This window comes from Cnephaeus nilssonii, assembly GCF_951640355.1.
Source record: "Cnephaeus nilssonii genome assembly, chromosome: 8".
Taxonomy (NCBI): Eukaryota; Metazoa; Chordata; class Mammalia; order Chiroptera; family Vespertilionidae; genus Cnephaeus; species Cnephaeus nilssonii.
In genome coordinates, this window is record NC_137079.1 from 30,965,212 (window position 1) to 30,981,173 (window position 15,962).

Here is a 15,962-nt window from a genome sequence, read left to right on the forward strand (position 1 = left end):
TTATACATAGTGCCGTGCACTCCTCTTAGATGCTCAATGAATTCTTACTCATGTGATACCCAGATAAACACAGAGTACATTCAGCACTCTAGAAAGTTCCTTGGTTCCCTTTCCTACTCAACCATCCTGCCTCTCTTCTGATTTGCCTCTATCAGGTAGTCTTGTCATAAAAATGGAATTGTATCGGATGTATTTCCTGTTTCTGGTTTATTTCATTCAACATAAAATCTGAGATTTATTTGTGACTTTGCATTTATCAATCATCTCATTTTACTCCTGTGCACTAGTCCACTGTCTGAAGGTACCATCTTTATTTATTCTGTTTCCTAGTTCTTGACCACCATGGATCAAGCTGCTGGGAACATGGCCTCTTTCCTTGTTACACTGACCTGACTAGCTGCACACAGACTGGACTAAGATCCTCTCAGGTATAGATTTTGGGAGTGATGGGAGGAAGACACTTGAAGAAGTCTGAGACTCCATGTATACCAGGGTGGGCTGGACGGAAGGCCACGCCAGGGCCTGCTGCTAAAGGTTCACAACAGGGTGGCTCGACCTTCTGATGGACCCCACATGTGCCGGTCTCACTGTGGATGCCAGAAATGAGTCAGTGTGTGCTGAGGACTGTGAGTGTACAATATCTTTTAAGTGAAAGAGAATAAAAAGAGAATTCCATGAAATACAGTCTGTGGAGAGTCACTCTGTGCGCTGTGACACGTACCATCTATACTGCACTCAGTAAAACTGCAAGGGAGCTACTCCCTGCATTTCATAGACGAGGACACAGGTGGGGAGAGGTGGGAGCCCTTTCCAGGTCAGGGTTCACCACTGCTACCATGAAAGCCAGGTGCCTGGCACACAGGTGGGGAGAGGAGTAAACGGTGGCACAATGCCCTCCAGGCTATGCTTCAGCAATGGGTTTTCGGTCCTGATGTCACATGTATGCTCGAGTTTAGAGCTCAAATCTCTAGAAATTCAAGTTTTGTTATTTAGGTTCCCATGAAGAAATGCAGACACCGTTCTTCATCCAACAGGAACCCATGAAAGGGCAGCGGGGCCTGGGCGGCACCAACCACCAGTGTCGGGTGAGCACGGCATTTCCTTACACTGACTCAGGGGCCCAAACAGCCTGGACCTGGGCCTTGGCCACTCGTACTCCGTAAATGCTGGCCCAGGGCACTCTGGCCAACAAGCAAGGGGAGAGGAGTTGACAAGAAGACATGGAGTAAAAGGCACTCACCCTACTTCCCACGAAGCCTGGGAACCCAGTAATTCCAGGGGAGCCTGGCACACCAGGGAATCCTGGCATACCAGGCATGCCGGGAACGCCGATGTCTCCTTTGACTCCTTTGATGTAGCCAGGCTTCCCAGGCAACCCAGGGATGCCTGACAGCCCGGGGACCCCCGGCATTCCCGGAACACCTGCAGGAAGACCCCGAGTGTAACGCTCTGCCGCTCCCCACTCCAGGCTTTACAATTTGCCATTCCAAGTGCTGCAAGTCTTAAAATTGGAGGCAAGGCGAATCAGGCCTCATAGAACCACCCGAGAGCTCAGGCGGAGAGATGTCAGGGTGTCAGAAGGGCAGGAACACAGCGAAGGCTGGTGTGGGCCCAGGGGTGTTGGTGGTGCAGAAGCTGCTGCCCCTTCAGACTGGGAGAGGCAGGGGCGAGCACGGGGGTGGGGTGGGGTCTGGGCGGAGAGGGATGGGACCCCAGGCCTGACAGCTCAGAGGTCAGACTGGATCTTTTGATGCCACCTCACCTTTTAATCCCAGGTAGCCCTTCAATCCCATAGGTCCAACATTCCCTTTTTCCCCTTTAAGGAATTCCATTTCTTTATCGATGTGGGGAGGCGGTCCTGGGGGACCCTGTTCCCCCCGGGTTCCTGGAAGGGAAGAGAATGAAGTCATTACACTTGACATCTGGACCAGGCATAAACACACAGGTGGAGCTGTCCTTCAGAACCTGAGCCCAGGGAGACTCTGAGTGGAGGGGTGGCGTGCGTCCCTGGCTTGGAGCCTGTGCGCTGGGGCTCGGGGCTCGGACAGACACACACCTGTCTTCTCCCTGCCCCCACACCTCTCTATAGCGGAGGTGTGGGCACAGAGCACATCGGGACGGAGGGACCTGCTCCCCTAACAGTGCTGCCAGGCAATGCAGGGATGAGTGTGACAGAAACACAGAACTCGAGGGAAGGTTATGTATTCACACTCTGATGAGACAGCGATCAAACATGATCACGAGGAGAAGCATCACAAGAGGAAGGACACCAGCTCAATCCTTTCTTGTGGGCACCAGCTGGGCCTCAGAACCCACGGTGGGTCAGCCAGAGCTGGGAGGTCTCAGGACTACGCAGGTAGGGTGTTGCAAGGGAACTTGTGAGGGCTTACTATACTGGCCAGGGGGTCTGGAAGGCTGTGCACATGTCAGAGAATTGTGCCACAAGGTTTAGGCTGAGAATGTCCCAGAATCTGTGTTCACTGAATGAAGGGCAGCAGGTCAGGGAGATTCAGCTGAGCGGAAAGAGCGCAGTTTCATTCACTGAACATTTACTGAGTCTGTAGCACAGGGCTAGATATGGAGGGGAACAAAGGTGCTATAAACCGCTCCAGTTCTCCGAGAGCTGCTGTCCAGTGGAGGGAAGGAGCCCCCACGGTCTACTTCATTCCAAGGAGGCTGGAAGGGGCAGTGTAGTGGAGCCAGAAAGAAAATGGCACAGAACCCAAGTGTAACTTCATTTAAAAATATCAGTTTTTGCTCAGTGGCCTGTAAACCCCCAGTTAACATGAAGATTATTTGAAAATTTAAGTGTGAGTAGGAAGCCTGGAAAATGTAGTACCCTACCTAGACTGTAATTTCTCTGTTTCTAAGAATTTGTAAATGTTTTAACTCTTGGAAGAGTTAAATTTAATTTCTGAAAAACAGCTTGATTGAGTTATAATTTACATACCATGCAATTCACTCATTTAAAGAGAACAATTCAATGGTTTTTAATGTGCTCACAGTTGTGCAACCATCACCACCATCTAACTTTAGACCATTATCATCACCCCTAAAAGCAATCCCATGCCCATTAACAGCCATTCCCCAACTATTCCCTAGCCCTAGTTTTTATTAGTTTGTGTCTGGCTTTTGGGGTTCCTAAAAGGTTGGTTCTGGGTAGTGTTATGCTCCCATGAAAGTGAGTGTCAACCCCGTGGGAAAGACCTTCAGAGAAGTAGGCATACCTTTGCCACCTGGCACCCCAGTTGGGCCCTTTGGCCCTGGAACGCCAAACCTTCCAGGCTCTCCTTTGAGTCCCGGAAGCCCGGGTCTTCCTGGCACCCCAAGCATGCCTTGGAAACCATCCATCCCAGGTGAACCTCTAAGACCTGCAGAGGGAACAAGCAAAGTCCTGGGTTAGGCATGGATAAAGGCACGGCTATTTCAGTCTCACTCGTCTGTGGCATTCCCATGTGACTCATGTGAGAATATGCTAAGATTCTTGACCTAAAATAGGGATTTGCAGGATGCTATTTCCCAAGAGGCTTGCCTGCTGGCCTACTCCAGACTGAGGGGTACAGAAGCAGCCCGTCTGCCCTCTGGCCACTGGGGAGAAGGCGAAGGCAAATGAACAGCGGTCAGGCACAAAGACAGGATAAATGGGCAGAGTCCTAGGTCTGAGGGCCCACGGAGAAGAGGTGCGAAGGGGCACCAGAATTAACATGTGTCACCCTCCTCCCCCAGCATGGGGGTCTGGCCGAGAACCACGGGAAGGTCAGACCACTGTGTCTCTGGCAACAGTCCACGGCCAGAGGGCTCCACTTCTAGATAAGCCGTCCTCAGTTACATGCAAATAAACCGATGCTGGCAACCAAGCATGGCCCTTTGTTTTGATTCTGTTTGCCAGCCAGGCACTGGGTCTGAATCCAGTCTCCACAGATTTCTGTGGATAATAAGTCCTGTGCCTCAGGCAGTCACTCTCTGGTAAGTTAAGAAATCAGCATTTTGGGCACATTGGCCACGCCCACCTAAGCAGCATCAGCCGGTTTTCCCAGCGTCTGAGGCCTCCCGGCACAGGAGTCTCCAGGCTCCAGCCTGCAGGCACCTGGATGTCTTCCCCTGGCAGAGTTGTCCCACGTCCAAGTGTAACCTGCCCAACCCCCTGTGAGGTAATTCCTCGTCCTGGTGTACAGTAGTTACCTTTTGGCCCAGGGGTACCAGGCATTCCGGCCATTCCTTTAAAGCCAGGGTTTCCTGGAGGACCCGTCTCACCCAATAGACCAGGGTCGCCTCTATCACCGGGGACGCCTTTCATGCCCAAAGGGCCAGGGACACCTGCGTCACCTGGGTCCCCTCTTTCTCCAGGCAGACCTGTCCAAGGGAGGGGAGAGAAAAATAACACGATGGACACGCCACATACAGAGAGAATGCCTTTCACGATACGCTTAAATTACAACAACTCATTGGATAAGAAACACTTCTTGGAAGGAAAATGTGAAACTATAACTGTAAAGGTGAGTTTTAAAGGCCTGGCCAGAGTCTGTAGAAAACCCGCAGGGCTGGCCTTTCTAAAGAGGTCTCTCTCTGAGAGCTGGAGGCTAGCGTGGCTTCTCCCCGATTCTGACTTTCTCCCCTCGAGCCTCTTGCCTTTGGAACCCAAAGGAACGGGGAGTCAGAGCGGTGGAATACCAGGCGGGTACAGGGGGCTCTGCCAACTCTGCGTCAGGATGTGGTCCCACAGGCTACTCCCAGGTGCCTGTCCCTCTTGGCCATGGCGGCTCAGCCTGGGGATTAAGTTCTAGGCGGGGACTTGTCCCTGCCCACTTGGCTGCTCCAGCCTTCCCATCCCCCTGCTCCCACTTCATTATCTCATTAGGATGCCCACTGCTGCCCAGCTCAGCCCCTCCCTGTCTCCTGGCACACAGTTGCCAGCTTTCTGAATGCAGCCTCCGTTAAACCCCCAACAGCCCCCTTGCCTAGGGGATCTGACTCCTTAGCTCGGCATGCAAGGCCTTCTCTCCAGGCAAGTTTAGGGGATCACAGCACCAAAGCTTTCCTTGGGCATTCCCACCTCTGCCTGCCCATCTTCCATGCCTGGCTCCGCCTCTCCTTCTCCCAGGATGGGTCCAACCTGCCTAGCTCCCCTGCCCCTGGGAAACCGGGCACCTCAGGGTCTGGCCACCCCATTGGCTGGCTCTGGCCAAACGCAAACCTTTTATGTGTATAATTCTCTCCCCATTAAACTGTAGGTTCCTTTAGGGCAGGGCACTCGTATGGATTTTTACGAGCCACACAATGCTCTGCATTTAGTGGGCGTTCCATGTTTGAGAACTGCTGAGGCCCATGAACGCTGATGCAGAAGGCCCGAAACCTCATGCCCAGGGTTTCTGGTACCGTAAAACCGGGGGGTAGCACCGTGCCCGGAGCATCTGCCCCACCTGACTGGAGCCCCAGTTTTGGGACACAGTTTTGGACCAGCCCAGGCTACTCACGAGGATTCATGGGCCTGTATGAAGGGAAGCGTCTGGCTTACACCTCGGTTCCCTAGTGTTGACCAGTTATGGTCCTGGACAAAGCTGTCACCTGACTATGGCAACTGAGAGAACTAGGGTCACTCTGGATGGTGCCTGATCAGCACATGGGCCTGACTTCCATTGGCACCACCAAGGCCACCTCCCAGCCTCCCTGGGGACCCAGGGAGAAGGCAGCCATCCACCAGCCAAGGACAGAGGCCGCGGGAGGAATCGGCCCTGCCGACACCGTGATGTTGGACCTCCAGCTTCCAGAACTGTGAGAGGACCCATTTCTGTCCTTTAGGCGATGCAGTGTAGGTGCTTTCAGGACCCCTGCAGCTCTTGGAGAGGTGTGGGGGTCCTGGGAGCAGTTTGAGAACTCCCCAGGGGTGAGGTGGGGGTTTGTTCAGGTGTCAGTGCGAGTGAGGCTCTGACCCCTTGATGGGAGGGTAGGATTCTTACCTTCATGGCCGATGGAGCCCGGCAGCCCCAAGGGCCCCTCCTGGCCAGGAGTGCCAGGGTAGCCATGCTGTCCTGGTGGCCCGGGCAGGCCTGGTTTTCCCAGAGGCCCTGGGAAGCCTAGCTGGCCCTTCTGGCCCAGCATTCCTGGCATCCCTTGGCTTCCTGCAACAATCGAGACAAGAGTCGTGAGGCCAACCCCTACGTACGGTCCATGGCAAGCCGCATATACAGCCTTAGAATTGTTCTCTAAAAATAGGACTTAATTTTTTTTCTGGACTGTAGGACTCTGGGAAATACAAAGAAATACAAAAGGTAAGATCAAAGGAACTCACGCCATCACCCGGAGGTACTTACTAACATCTTGGTATATTCCCTTCTGGCCTTTTTTCTATTCACATACATATACCCAGAAATAGATGTTTTATGAAACTGACATAACACTACAAGTAATATTTGAATTTAGCTTTTTTTTTTTCACTTGACATTATATTTTGAGCATTTTGACACCTTAAAAATCCTCTTTACAAGCATGTTAAATGGCTACATGAGTAATATCCCAGCACATGGACACATTTAGTTCCCTCCATCTTTTTTTGTTTTTACGAAAAGTGTTTCGAGAAAGAGGTTTTTAAAACACACACACACACACACACACACACACACACACACACACACACCTGTGCCCATGTTGTCAGTCATTTCTTTAGGAGCGAGTCCTAGAAATCAACTTAGTGGGTCAAAGCAAATGTGAACCTGAGGCTTTTCTCTCCACGCCATCACACAGCTCTCAGCACGCCCGCCCGATGCGTTTTCCTCCCACTGCTTTCCCGGCATGAGGGCTGGCATTAAAGCACAGACAGAAACCCGAGGAAAACATCGAGGAAAAAGTGGGAAAGTCTGCATGTTTTTGATTATGAGTTACAGTTCTTTCTCCTAGTTTTTGCTATTTGGTGAAACTTTTGTTCTTCGCTGATATTTTCCTTTGGGGATTTTGGTATTTTCTTATAGATTTTAGTATTCCTCATGTACATTAACTTATTTTCCTTCATATCTGTTTTAAAGTTTACCCTACTGCCCAAATGTTCATTTTGTTTTGACATGTAGAATGTTAAGATTTCTGTGCAGATTTTATACATATTTGTGTGTCTTCTTTTCCTTGATTTTATGTCTAGGATATCCTGTCCTAGCCAGAAGTCAGGTAACTATGAGTATATATATATATATATATATATATATATATATATATATATATATTTTTTTTTAAACACTAACAGCCAGGACCTCCTCATATTTGGGCATTTTGTCCTTTCTTCTTGGAACCTAAAGTCTATCACATTCATCCAATTGATACCAGTAGAAGGGCTGAGGACTGCCATTTGCATAAGTTTCTCCAATGACTCTCAAGGTCTTGTGTTCCTTTGCCCCTGACCATCCTACCAAGTGTGCAAGGCTGACCTCGGGAGAGGAGGCAGACAGTGGGTGGAGGTGGGGGTGGGGGTGGGCGGGGATGGGGTGGGAGGAGGGGGGTCAGTAACAAAAGGGATCACGTTAGTCTTGGACCAGCCCCCAGACTCTCAAGCCCACGTCCCAGTTGTCTGATTTCTTAAACCGCATGGGGGAGAAAGGTGGGCAGTAAGCAGGCTGCACACATTCTCACGCACTTGTTTTGCGGTGGGAAATGAGGACACTTATTTTGGGTTCTAGCTTTAGAGTTCACAGCTCTGGGGAAAGTGTGATTGCTGGTGGCTGCGGGAGGTCTAGGAGAGAAGGCAGGCAGTGCTGCCCGTGGTGAGGTTTTACCAGGAGGCCTGGCTCCTGGCACGATACTTGGGACAGACAGGGGACTTCACCAGCCAGCGCCCTATCTACGCTGCATGAACTGAGAGCGCTGAGCAAGTGAGGTCATGGGAGCCGCGGCCAACAGGGTCGAGGCTGGTCTGAGCGCACATTTCTGGGGTGCTTCCCCCACAGAAGTGGACAGGCCAGGCCACGAATAACCGGCTAAATGACCTCTGCTACTTAAGTGGCTGCCTTAACACATCAGGGGGAGGCATTTTGTTCTTTCGGTTGTCTGTGGAGCTGAATATTTTAAGTCAGTTTCCATTTATAGAACATCTGTTAAAAAAGGAACAATGACAGAAAAAGCAGCTGCCCTCAGCCAAACGAGACCTGACCCGTGAATGTGTGTGATGACGTTATTCCCATGTTCTGCTCAGAAACGTGGGCTGCATCGGGCGCCTTCATTACTGCCCAGGCCCAGCCCGTCCAAGCAGCCAGATGTGGGGCCATCTGCCTGTGGCTCCTTCTACAGAAGGTGAACCCAGGATGAGGATTCTTGTCCTAAACACATTCTGGAGCAGCGGTCGCCAACTGGTGGTCCGTGAGGTCCGAAAGGTTGGTGACTGCTGTTCTAGAGGAACGCTGGAACTCCGTGGGGGAAAGAAAAAGCAAGACTCCTGCCGTACGGTGCTGTCGCCTCTTACCAAATCCCCGAGGAGGGACTTCGGAGCCGCCCCTGCGAGCCACAGGCAGCGGGGTCAGGCCCCTGCTCCCCTCATGCCGCGGTCACTTACCCCTGAATCCGGGTGGACCCATGTCTCCAGGAAGGCCTTTCAGTCCAGGGTGTCCGGGCAGCCCAGCATCCCCCCGGGGTCCAGGCTGGGCTCCCAGGACTTCGCCAGGAATGCCTTTGTCCCCTGGGGGCCCGACTGGTCCAGGGAGGCCGCTGGGACCTGGGAGTCCATCCGGGCCAGGGAGGCCCATCGGGCCTTTGGATCCTCGGGGCCCCACGAACCCTAAAAGAAAACAGAGGTCATCTCTGTAACCGCAGGTCAGCACTGCGATGTTCTAGGAGAGGAATCAGAGGCTGGGTCGAGGCTGGTCTGAGGACAAGTTTCTGGGGTGCCTCCCTCACAGAAGTGGACAGGACAGGCCACGAATAAATGGTTAAACGACCCCAAGTGGTTGCGTTAAACACATCAGGGTGAGGCATTTTGTTCTTTCAGTTGTCAGTGGAGCTCGATATTTTAAGTCAATTTCCATTTCTAGAATATCGGTTAAAAAAGGAACGACGACAGAAATATCAGCTGCCCTCAGCTAAACAAGATCTGATCTGAGACCCGGAGGATTGCAGCTGGGTCCTCAGCTGGAGCCCAGGCCCCGTCGCCCACTTGGGAGCCCACGGTGCTCATGGGCCCTCCTGCCTCCCCCTGCCGTTGGGCCCAGCCCTCCAGGGCAGCTACAGGGGATGAGGCCTCCAGAACCAATGCCTCCTTGGACGTAAATCATGATTCATGGTATCCGTGTTGTGCAAATAATCCCAAAACAGTGTTGGTGGGACCTTCAGGATTGTGTGTGCAAGTGAGGGACAGAGTGGTGTTGACGGAAGACCCCTCAGAGCCCAAACTCTGCCCCTGTAACTCTCTCCCTGGTCATCAGTCAATTTGGAAACGTGTTGAAGGGGAATCGATAGCCCTTTGTCACTGTGACTGTCAACCGCCCGTATTTGGATGGAGGGAGTGACTGTCATGTGCCTTTCCCGGAGCCGCTGGGTCAAATGGTCTCACCACTACTTCCCCTGTCAGCGTCCTCACCCCTGATGCGGCCTCAGGCTGAACTGCGGGAACAGTCATGTGTCTGTTCAGAAGGAAAGCTTTCTGAGGTCATGCCTGCCTCGGCTCTGGTGTGCGGGGTGTGGGAAAGAAGGCACTGGCTGCCGCCTCTGTGTGGTATACGTGACAGAAGGACGGTGTGCACGGGGCCCCGGGCCTTTCCTAGGGCGTGAAGCTTGCCCTGGGAGCAGGGAGGTGGGTGGAACGGTATGGCTGTATTTGGGAGACAGAACAAAGGATCTAGGACCAATGAGCTAGACCCTATTTCAGAGTTTTAACGACGTGATTTACCCATAAAAGAGATATGGCTTTCACATAGTCTCACCCATTTGTGGAATATAATGAACAACATAAACGAATGAACGAAAATAGATCCAGAGACACAGAAGCATCGAACAGACCATCCAACCTCAGAGGGAAGGCAGGGGAGTGGCGGTGGGGGGGGGGGGTGGTGGATAAGAGAGCAACCAAAGGACTTGTATGCATGCATCTAAGCATAACCAATGAACATAGACAGTAGGTAGGTGAGGGCATGTGCTGCGGGGTGGAGTGGCCGGGAAGAGGTCAATGGGGGAAAAAGGAGACTGATGTAATACTTTAAACAATAAAGAATTTAAAAAACAACAACAACAGAACTATACATGGGAAGCGTGTACTTAAATTTGTGGGTGTGAGTGCGTATGCAGCTCTTATCTCTGGAATAGACTCTGTGTTTTGCAGTCTTTGAGGCTGGGCATTTTATTTTCTTCTGCACGTGGTTATAGAAGCATAGTATGTCCCATCACCAGAAAGAGTGACATGCATTTTAAAAACTGAACAGATCAGTTCCTCCTTTACCCCTTCCCTCTGCTCTACCCAACGTCCCTGTTCACGTAAGGGCTTCCATTTCAACATAGAACACGCTTTCTTCGCATGCTGTCAGCTTCCCAAAACCCTGATAACGGGCACATCCCTCTCATTCTTCATGCCAGGAGAGCGCTATGTGGTTCATGCCCACTCGTCTGGGCACATAAATTGTGACTACTAGGTACCCTTCATATTCAAGGCAAGAAGGTCTTCATGCATTATTTTCCTTCTTTCAAGAACAGTCCCACTTAACTTTTGTATATGTGGTATCAATGGGGGGGGGGGGTGGTGGTGGGTGAAAGGGGCAATGCTGTAACTCTTAAACATGTAGGTGCTCCCAGCAGGGCAACAGAACGACACAGTCTGATCCTCTGGTGTGGTGGCAGGAAAACTTTGTTTCTCTCCAAGGCCGGGTTTGCACCAGTGTCTTTACAAAAGACAAGGGAGTGTGCCTCCCAATTTTGCAAAACACAGCTGTGATGCATAATATGAAAGGCAACAGGATAACAGTTTGCAACAATCTTTAAGGCTGGAACACTGAACCCAGGAAGAAAATCGATCAGGGACCAAGGCAAAGCTCTACATTTGGGATGAAACCACTTGTATCAGGGACCGAGGCAAAATTCACTTAATCTTTGCTGAAAATATTTACTAAGGACCTGACCCTAAGGACACAGCACTGCTGGGTGTGATAGTCCAGACATGCGGAACCTTTTCCAGTTTCTGGAACCAGACTGAAATGAGTGCTGACCTGCGGCGGGCCATGATGTTCTGAATTCTGAGGGCATGGAAATTATGTTATAAAAAGAAAGTGTGTTGCTGGTGTCAGTTCTGTCCGTTCTTGAGATGGCTGTGGAGAGATATGACTGCTCTCTCCCAATGTGTGTGCGGGGTGGTTATGCGGTGGAACCACCGGCTCAAGGAACAACCCATGAGGAACTTACTGTGAGGCAGATTTCATTTAAGCCGAGGAAGAACTTTCTAGCAAAAAGAGAGTTTCAATGTTTCCTGGGTGCTGGGTGACAAGAGCGATTCTCAATTCTCGTAGAGGCTAGAACACCTGACCAGAATCCTGAGGGAGAATGTTTGGCCTTGGGTGGCCTTAGTGGCTTCTACCGTTTTATTTAAATAATACAATTCTAGAATGCGTAGCTCTCTGCATACCAAGTAACACAGTCATACTCATACCGTTTCAGCCTTAACCACAAAGGGACACCCGGGTTTGGGGACACTGCATTGCAATATAGAACACGCTGACCCCCAAGCAGGTACCCGCTACTTCTCACCATAGTTCATTACCAGAATCCTATTCATTTCCCTCCGTACACAGGTAAGTAAGTGGATTAAGCTCTTTTAGCCACTAAATGACTTAAATAATTATTTGCTGTGTCAAACACAGATGGAGTGGCTCAAACTGTTACCCAGACAAGCTGCACACTGAAGAGTGAGCAGCTAATGTCGTGAAAAGCAAAAGCAAGCATGTTCTTCGTGGTGAGTGACCAGCCGATTGGGAATCAAGACGAGAGGGCTGCTTGAGCCTTTCATGATCATCGGAAGAAGATGACACTATGCTGCCCTTAGAATGTTTACTACCGACCAGAGGAAAAACTTTATGCACATCTGTCCTTTCTTCCTGCAATATCTGTATTATATTCTGCAAAACTCCAGTACATCAGTGATAAAAAATAGTCAAGAATTTTAATCTCCTACGGACAAAGACAAAAGTTGTCATCAAGTATTTGTCGACCCAGTTTCTAAATGTTGCAAGATAACAGAGCTGGGCACCCCGATCATACGCTCAACGTCATGTCCTAACCGAAGACCAGAGACGGGGTCCCATCCTGACTTACCTGGGGGTCCTGGGAACCCTTCGCGACCTGGATCTCCTGGGGGACCCTTGAGTCCTTGTGGTCCATCTTCTCCTGAGAATCCTGGTAACCCTCTGAGGCCTTTGACACCTAAACAACCCAAAGAAATCACAACACATATCAGAGCCACTCTTTGGGTGCCCACCTCTGCCATAGCCGAGGCTTAGTCCTGAGCAGCAGGAATCTTCTCCTTTCGACTGGGGTTCGACTAGGTGCCAATCACCACACACATTTCTGTCCTGACGCGTAGTCTGCCTCCTCTAGAAGCTACCTGTCTGTGGTGAGTGCCAAGATGGCAGAACACGGCGACATCCCAGGGCAGAGAGGAATGTAGGGGGCAGAGGAAAGGTGTCCAAAAAGGGTATGAAAAATGACCATGTGAATGGGAAGGCTGGAAGTGAGCTCTCGCTTCCCGGAGCACGTTACCTGGGGGTCCTGGGGGTCCCGGCTGGCCTGGCAATCCCTTGGGTCCTCCGACACAGCCTGGGAAGGAAGAGAAAAAAGATGAGCCGACGCAATCTTTAACGCGAGTCTCACAGCCTTGGGATAGTGGCAAGGTCAAGAACACCAGCCATGGAAACTGGCTACCATTTTATGATCAGAGAAAAGTCAATGCGTTAATTAATCTCGATCTAATGTAAATAAAAGTTTAATTTTATCGTGTAATGAAATTAACATTAGAATATTATAATGTTAATATAAAATGCAAATAAGGTAAGTCCAGTCAAATAACAGCCGGCACTGAGCTGGCAGCCATCCACCCCTCACTCAGGGCAGCACCTCGGCACGGCTGAGCTAATCTAGTTCCTCCCCCGAGTTCACGTGAATGACTTCTTTGTCTGGAAATGTCCACCAGTGGATGAAGACCATTTGAGATTTCAAAAGGAATTCTTTGCTTTCTCCTTTGTGACTTTGAATACCTTCAGAATCGGCCATAGCAATAACTGCTTGGAGCCACACGAAATGAAACCTGAGTGGCAGCCGCTTCTGGGTGGTGTGGCCGGGCTGTGACATCAGGCAGGGCCGTGACATCAGGCAGGGCCGTGAAACCTGGCAGGGCCGTGACGCCGGGCAGGGGTATTTTGTTGTGTGGCCTCTGTCAGAGAGAGTCCCCCTGCAGTACAGCAATTCTGCGAGATGTCCATCTGCGTGCCTGGGATTTGGCCGGGCTCCTATCTTGAGAGAGGCTTTGGCCTCCTCTGCCCCATCAGGAACTCAGGGGTGCAACTTGGCCATCCCAGGTCATAAAAAGAAAGGAACCCACTGTCTTCGGAGGGCCTGGCCCCCAGCCCGCAGAGCCTCACACCCAGGGGCTTTCACCCATCTGCATCACTGGCCAGGTGTCTGGAAGCTCTGGGTTTTGCCGTTCCAGCTCCGCACCCTTGCTCTGAGTGCCGGGTCCATTCCCACACCTCAACCTCAACCTCATCCTCATGCAGGGGACCCACCGATGTTGATTCTACTTCTCCATCCCTGACCTTTATGGAGGCTTTGCCTCTCCAAGGCCAGGTCAACCTCTGGATTCTCCCTCTCTTCTCTCCCACCACCGAGCCGTGGCTCGGGGTCGTCTCCATATCCTCTCCAGAGAGCTGAATAGATGCATACATTTTAGGTGTAAAACTGTACCTGTTGAGTTCTTACCAACGTTGCAAACTGGTGCTTTATATTGGTGGGAAGACTTGGTAACACTACGTACCATTATACTTGCCTTTTCTTTGATTCGAAGCGGAATTGGGTGGGGTGCCAGCTCCATGCTCACGGCAGGAGCTCACAGCAGTTGTTGACGAGTCACATGTCTTATAAACCAAAAGTTTTAAAGAGTTCTAAAGCCGCCCGATCTTCATGACAGTACCTGGCTGGATGACCTCCTGTCCGTCAACTCCGATGGGCCTTTTCACACCTGTATCACAGTCTGGGAGCAAGACACGAGGACAGAGTCAGGCAAACAGGGAACAACTGAAAGTGACTAACTTATCTCTGAATGTGCGTTGGTGGTGGTGGTGGTGGTGGGAAGGCGGGGGATGGGCAGGGACTGCCAAGGCCCATGACTTCAGCTCTGGAGGGAGAGGCCCTGCATTCCAACTGAGGAGAGGAGGCTGTTGGTGGGTCTGAGAAGCCTGTGGTTGGGTATCAGTTGTGTGTGCTGAGGACTGATGATGCAATACAGCACTCTTACCTGACCCACTGGGGAACTTATACATTGCCAAAAAGAACAGCAGATACATGCTGAAGCACTAAACAGCGTCTCGTAACTTTGAAAGATGACAGAAGGGATCCTTATACCTATTTGTCCTGGGAGGCCTGGGGGTCCGGGAGGTCCGGGGAAGCCTGGTTGTCCAGGTAATCCGGCATCTCCGGGGAAGCCACGCTCGCCTTTGGGGCCTGGCAGGCCCAGTCCTGGAGGACCCCTTTCTCCTGGAATGCCCTTGGTTCCGGGGGCTCCTGGGTAGCCTGCGTCCCCTGGGGGGCCTTTGATGCCATCACCCTGTGAGAATATTCAGTTTATTTTTTAAAAGATACGTAAACCTCAAAGAGACCATATTCCCAGTTCCCTTTCCCCATTCCCCTGAGTTCCAAGCTATGGACTTTTTTAGAGAGCGTGGAAAAGTGAGAGGGAGGGAGGGACGGAGAGAGAGAGAGAGAGAGAGAGAGACCCCAACGTGAGAGAAACACACTGACTGGTAGCCTCCCCAACATGCCCCAACCAGGGTGGATAACCTGCAACCCAGGTATGTGCCTTTGACTGGAATTGAACCCGTGACCCTTCGGTTCACGGGCCAATGCTCTAACTCAGTGATGGCGAACCTATGACACGCGTGTCAGCACTGACACGCGTAGCCATTTCTGATGGCACGTGGCCGCATGCTGAGGATAAAACATTTGCTGCTCCTGAGGATGAAACATTTGCGACTAGAGTCTTGGAGTTATTTTTTTCCCTCAAAGTGACACACTACCCGAGTTATGCTCAGTTTTTTTGGCGAAGTTTGACACACCAAGCTCAAAAGGTTGCCCATCACTGCTCTAACTACTGAGCCACGCTGGCCAGGTTCTCTCTGGCTTTTAAATGCTCACTCTGGGCTTGGCTTCCCACCTAACTCACTGTGTCTTAAAACATATAATTTCTGCTCGTTAAAATAGAATGGGCTGCATGGTGGGGGGGACTTAGGGTAGTACCAGCACCATTCACTTCTGAGGTGTTTAAGAACATGGCTGATGAGGATGGGGGCTGAGCCAGTCCCACACTCGGGGCTACTCACAGGAGGGCCTGGAAGGCCGGGGAATCCATCGAGCCCGTCACGCCCCTGGGTGCCGTCCTCACCTTTCAGACCAGGCATACCTGGGACACCTGGCTGTCCCTTCTCACCTGGGGAAGAATGTGCAGTGTGACTTGACTCATACAGTGCTGCCACAGAGGAATCAACAGGGCAAGAACTGCTTGGCCACAGGGGACTGACCTTTGGTGGTAATTGTTCTAGAATCTCCCTTTATTCCTTTGGGTCCAGGAGGTCCAATGTCACCAGGGATTCCCTGTGGAAACAAACACAACGTTTCTTCCTCCTTCATACTGATTATGTGCGTATGTGAAGACGATTTCCGGTTCCTATAACCGGAGGGCCATGACCTGCCATCCAGCCCGGTGCTGTCCAAAGGAACTCTCTGCCGTGTCAGAGGCGCTCTCT

The 15,962-nt window shown here is 51.3% G+C and overlaps 1 protein-coding gene across 1 annotated transcript in view; it reads right to left on the reverse strand.

Annotated features, from left to right (window-relative positions):
* COL4A2 (collagen type IV alpha 2 chain) overlaps positions 1 to 15,962 on the reverse strand; it is a 183,368-nt gene that overhangs the window by 18,861 nt on the left and 148,545 nt on the right. Inside the window, exons 23-34 of the mRNA XM_079779586.1 lie at positions 15,738 to 15,810; positions 15,540 to 15,646; positions 14,566 to 14,767; positions 14,135 to 14,194; positions 12,709 to 12,765; positions 12,265 to 12,372; positions 8,531 to 8,752; positions 5,958 to 6,119; positions 4,183 to 4,353; positions 3,228 to 3,371; positions 1,763 to 1,885; positions 1,241 to 1,422 (exon numbers count right to left, since the gene is read on the reverse strand). Coding sequence (XP_079635712.1) covers positions 1,241 to 1,422; positions 1,763 to 1,885; positions 3,228 to 3,371; positions 4,183 to 4,353; positions 5,958 to 6,119; positions 8,531 to 8,752; positions 12,265 to 12,372; positions 12,709 to 12,765; positions 14,135 to 14,194; positions 14,566 to 14,767; positions 15,540 to 15,646; positions 15,738 to 15,810 — 1,611 coding nt within the window. The remainder of the gene's footprint in view (positions 1 to 1,240; positions 1,423 to 1,762; positions 1,886 to 3,227; positions 3,372 to 4,182; positions 4,354 to 5,957; positions 6,120 to 8,530; positions 8,753 to 12,264; positions 12,373 to 12,708; positions 12,766 to 14,134; positions 14,195 to 14,565; positions 14,768 to 15,539; positions 15,647 to 15,737; positions 15,811 to 15,962) is intronic.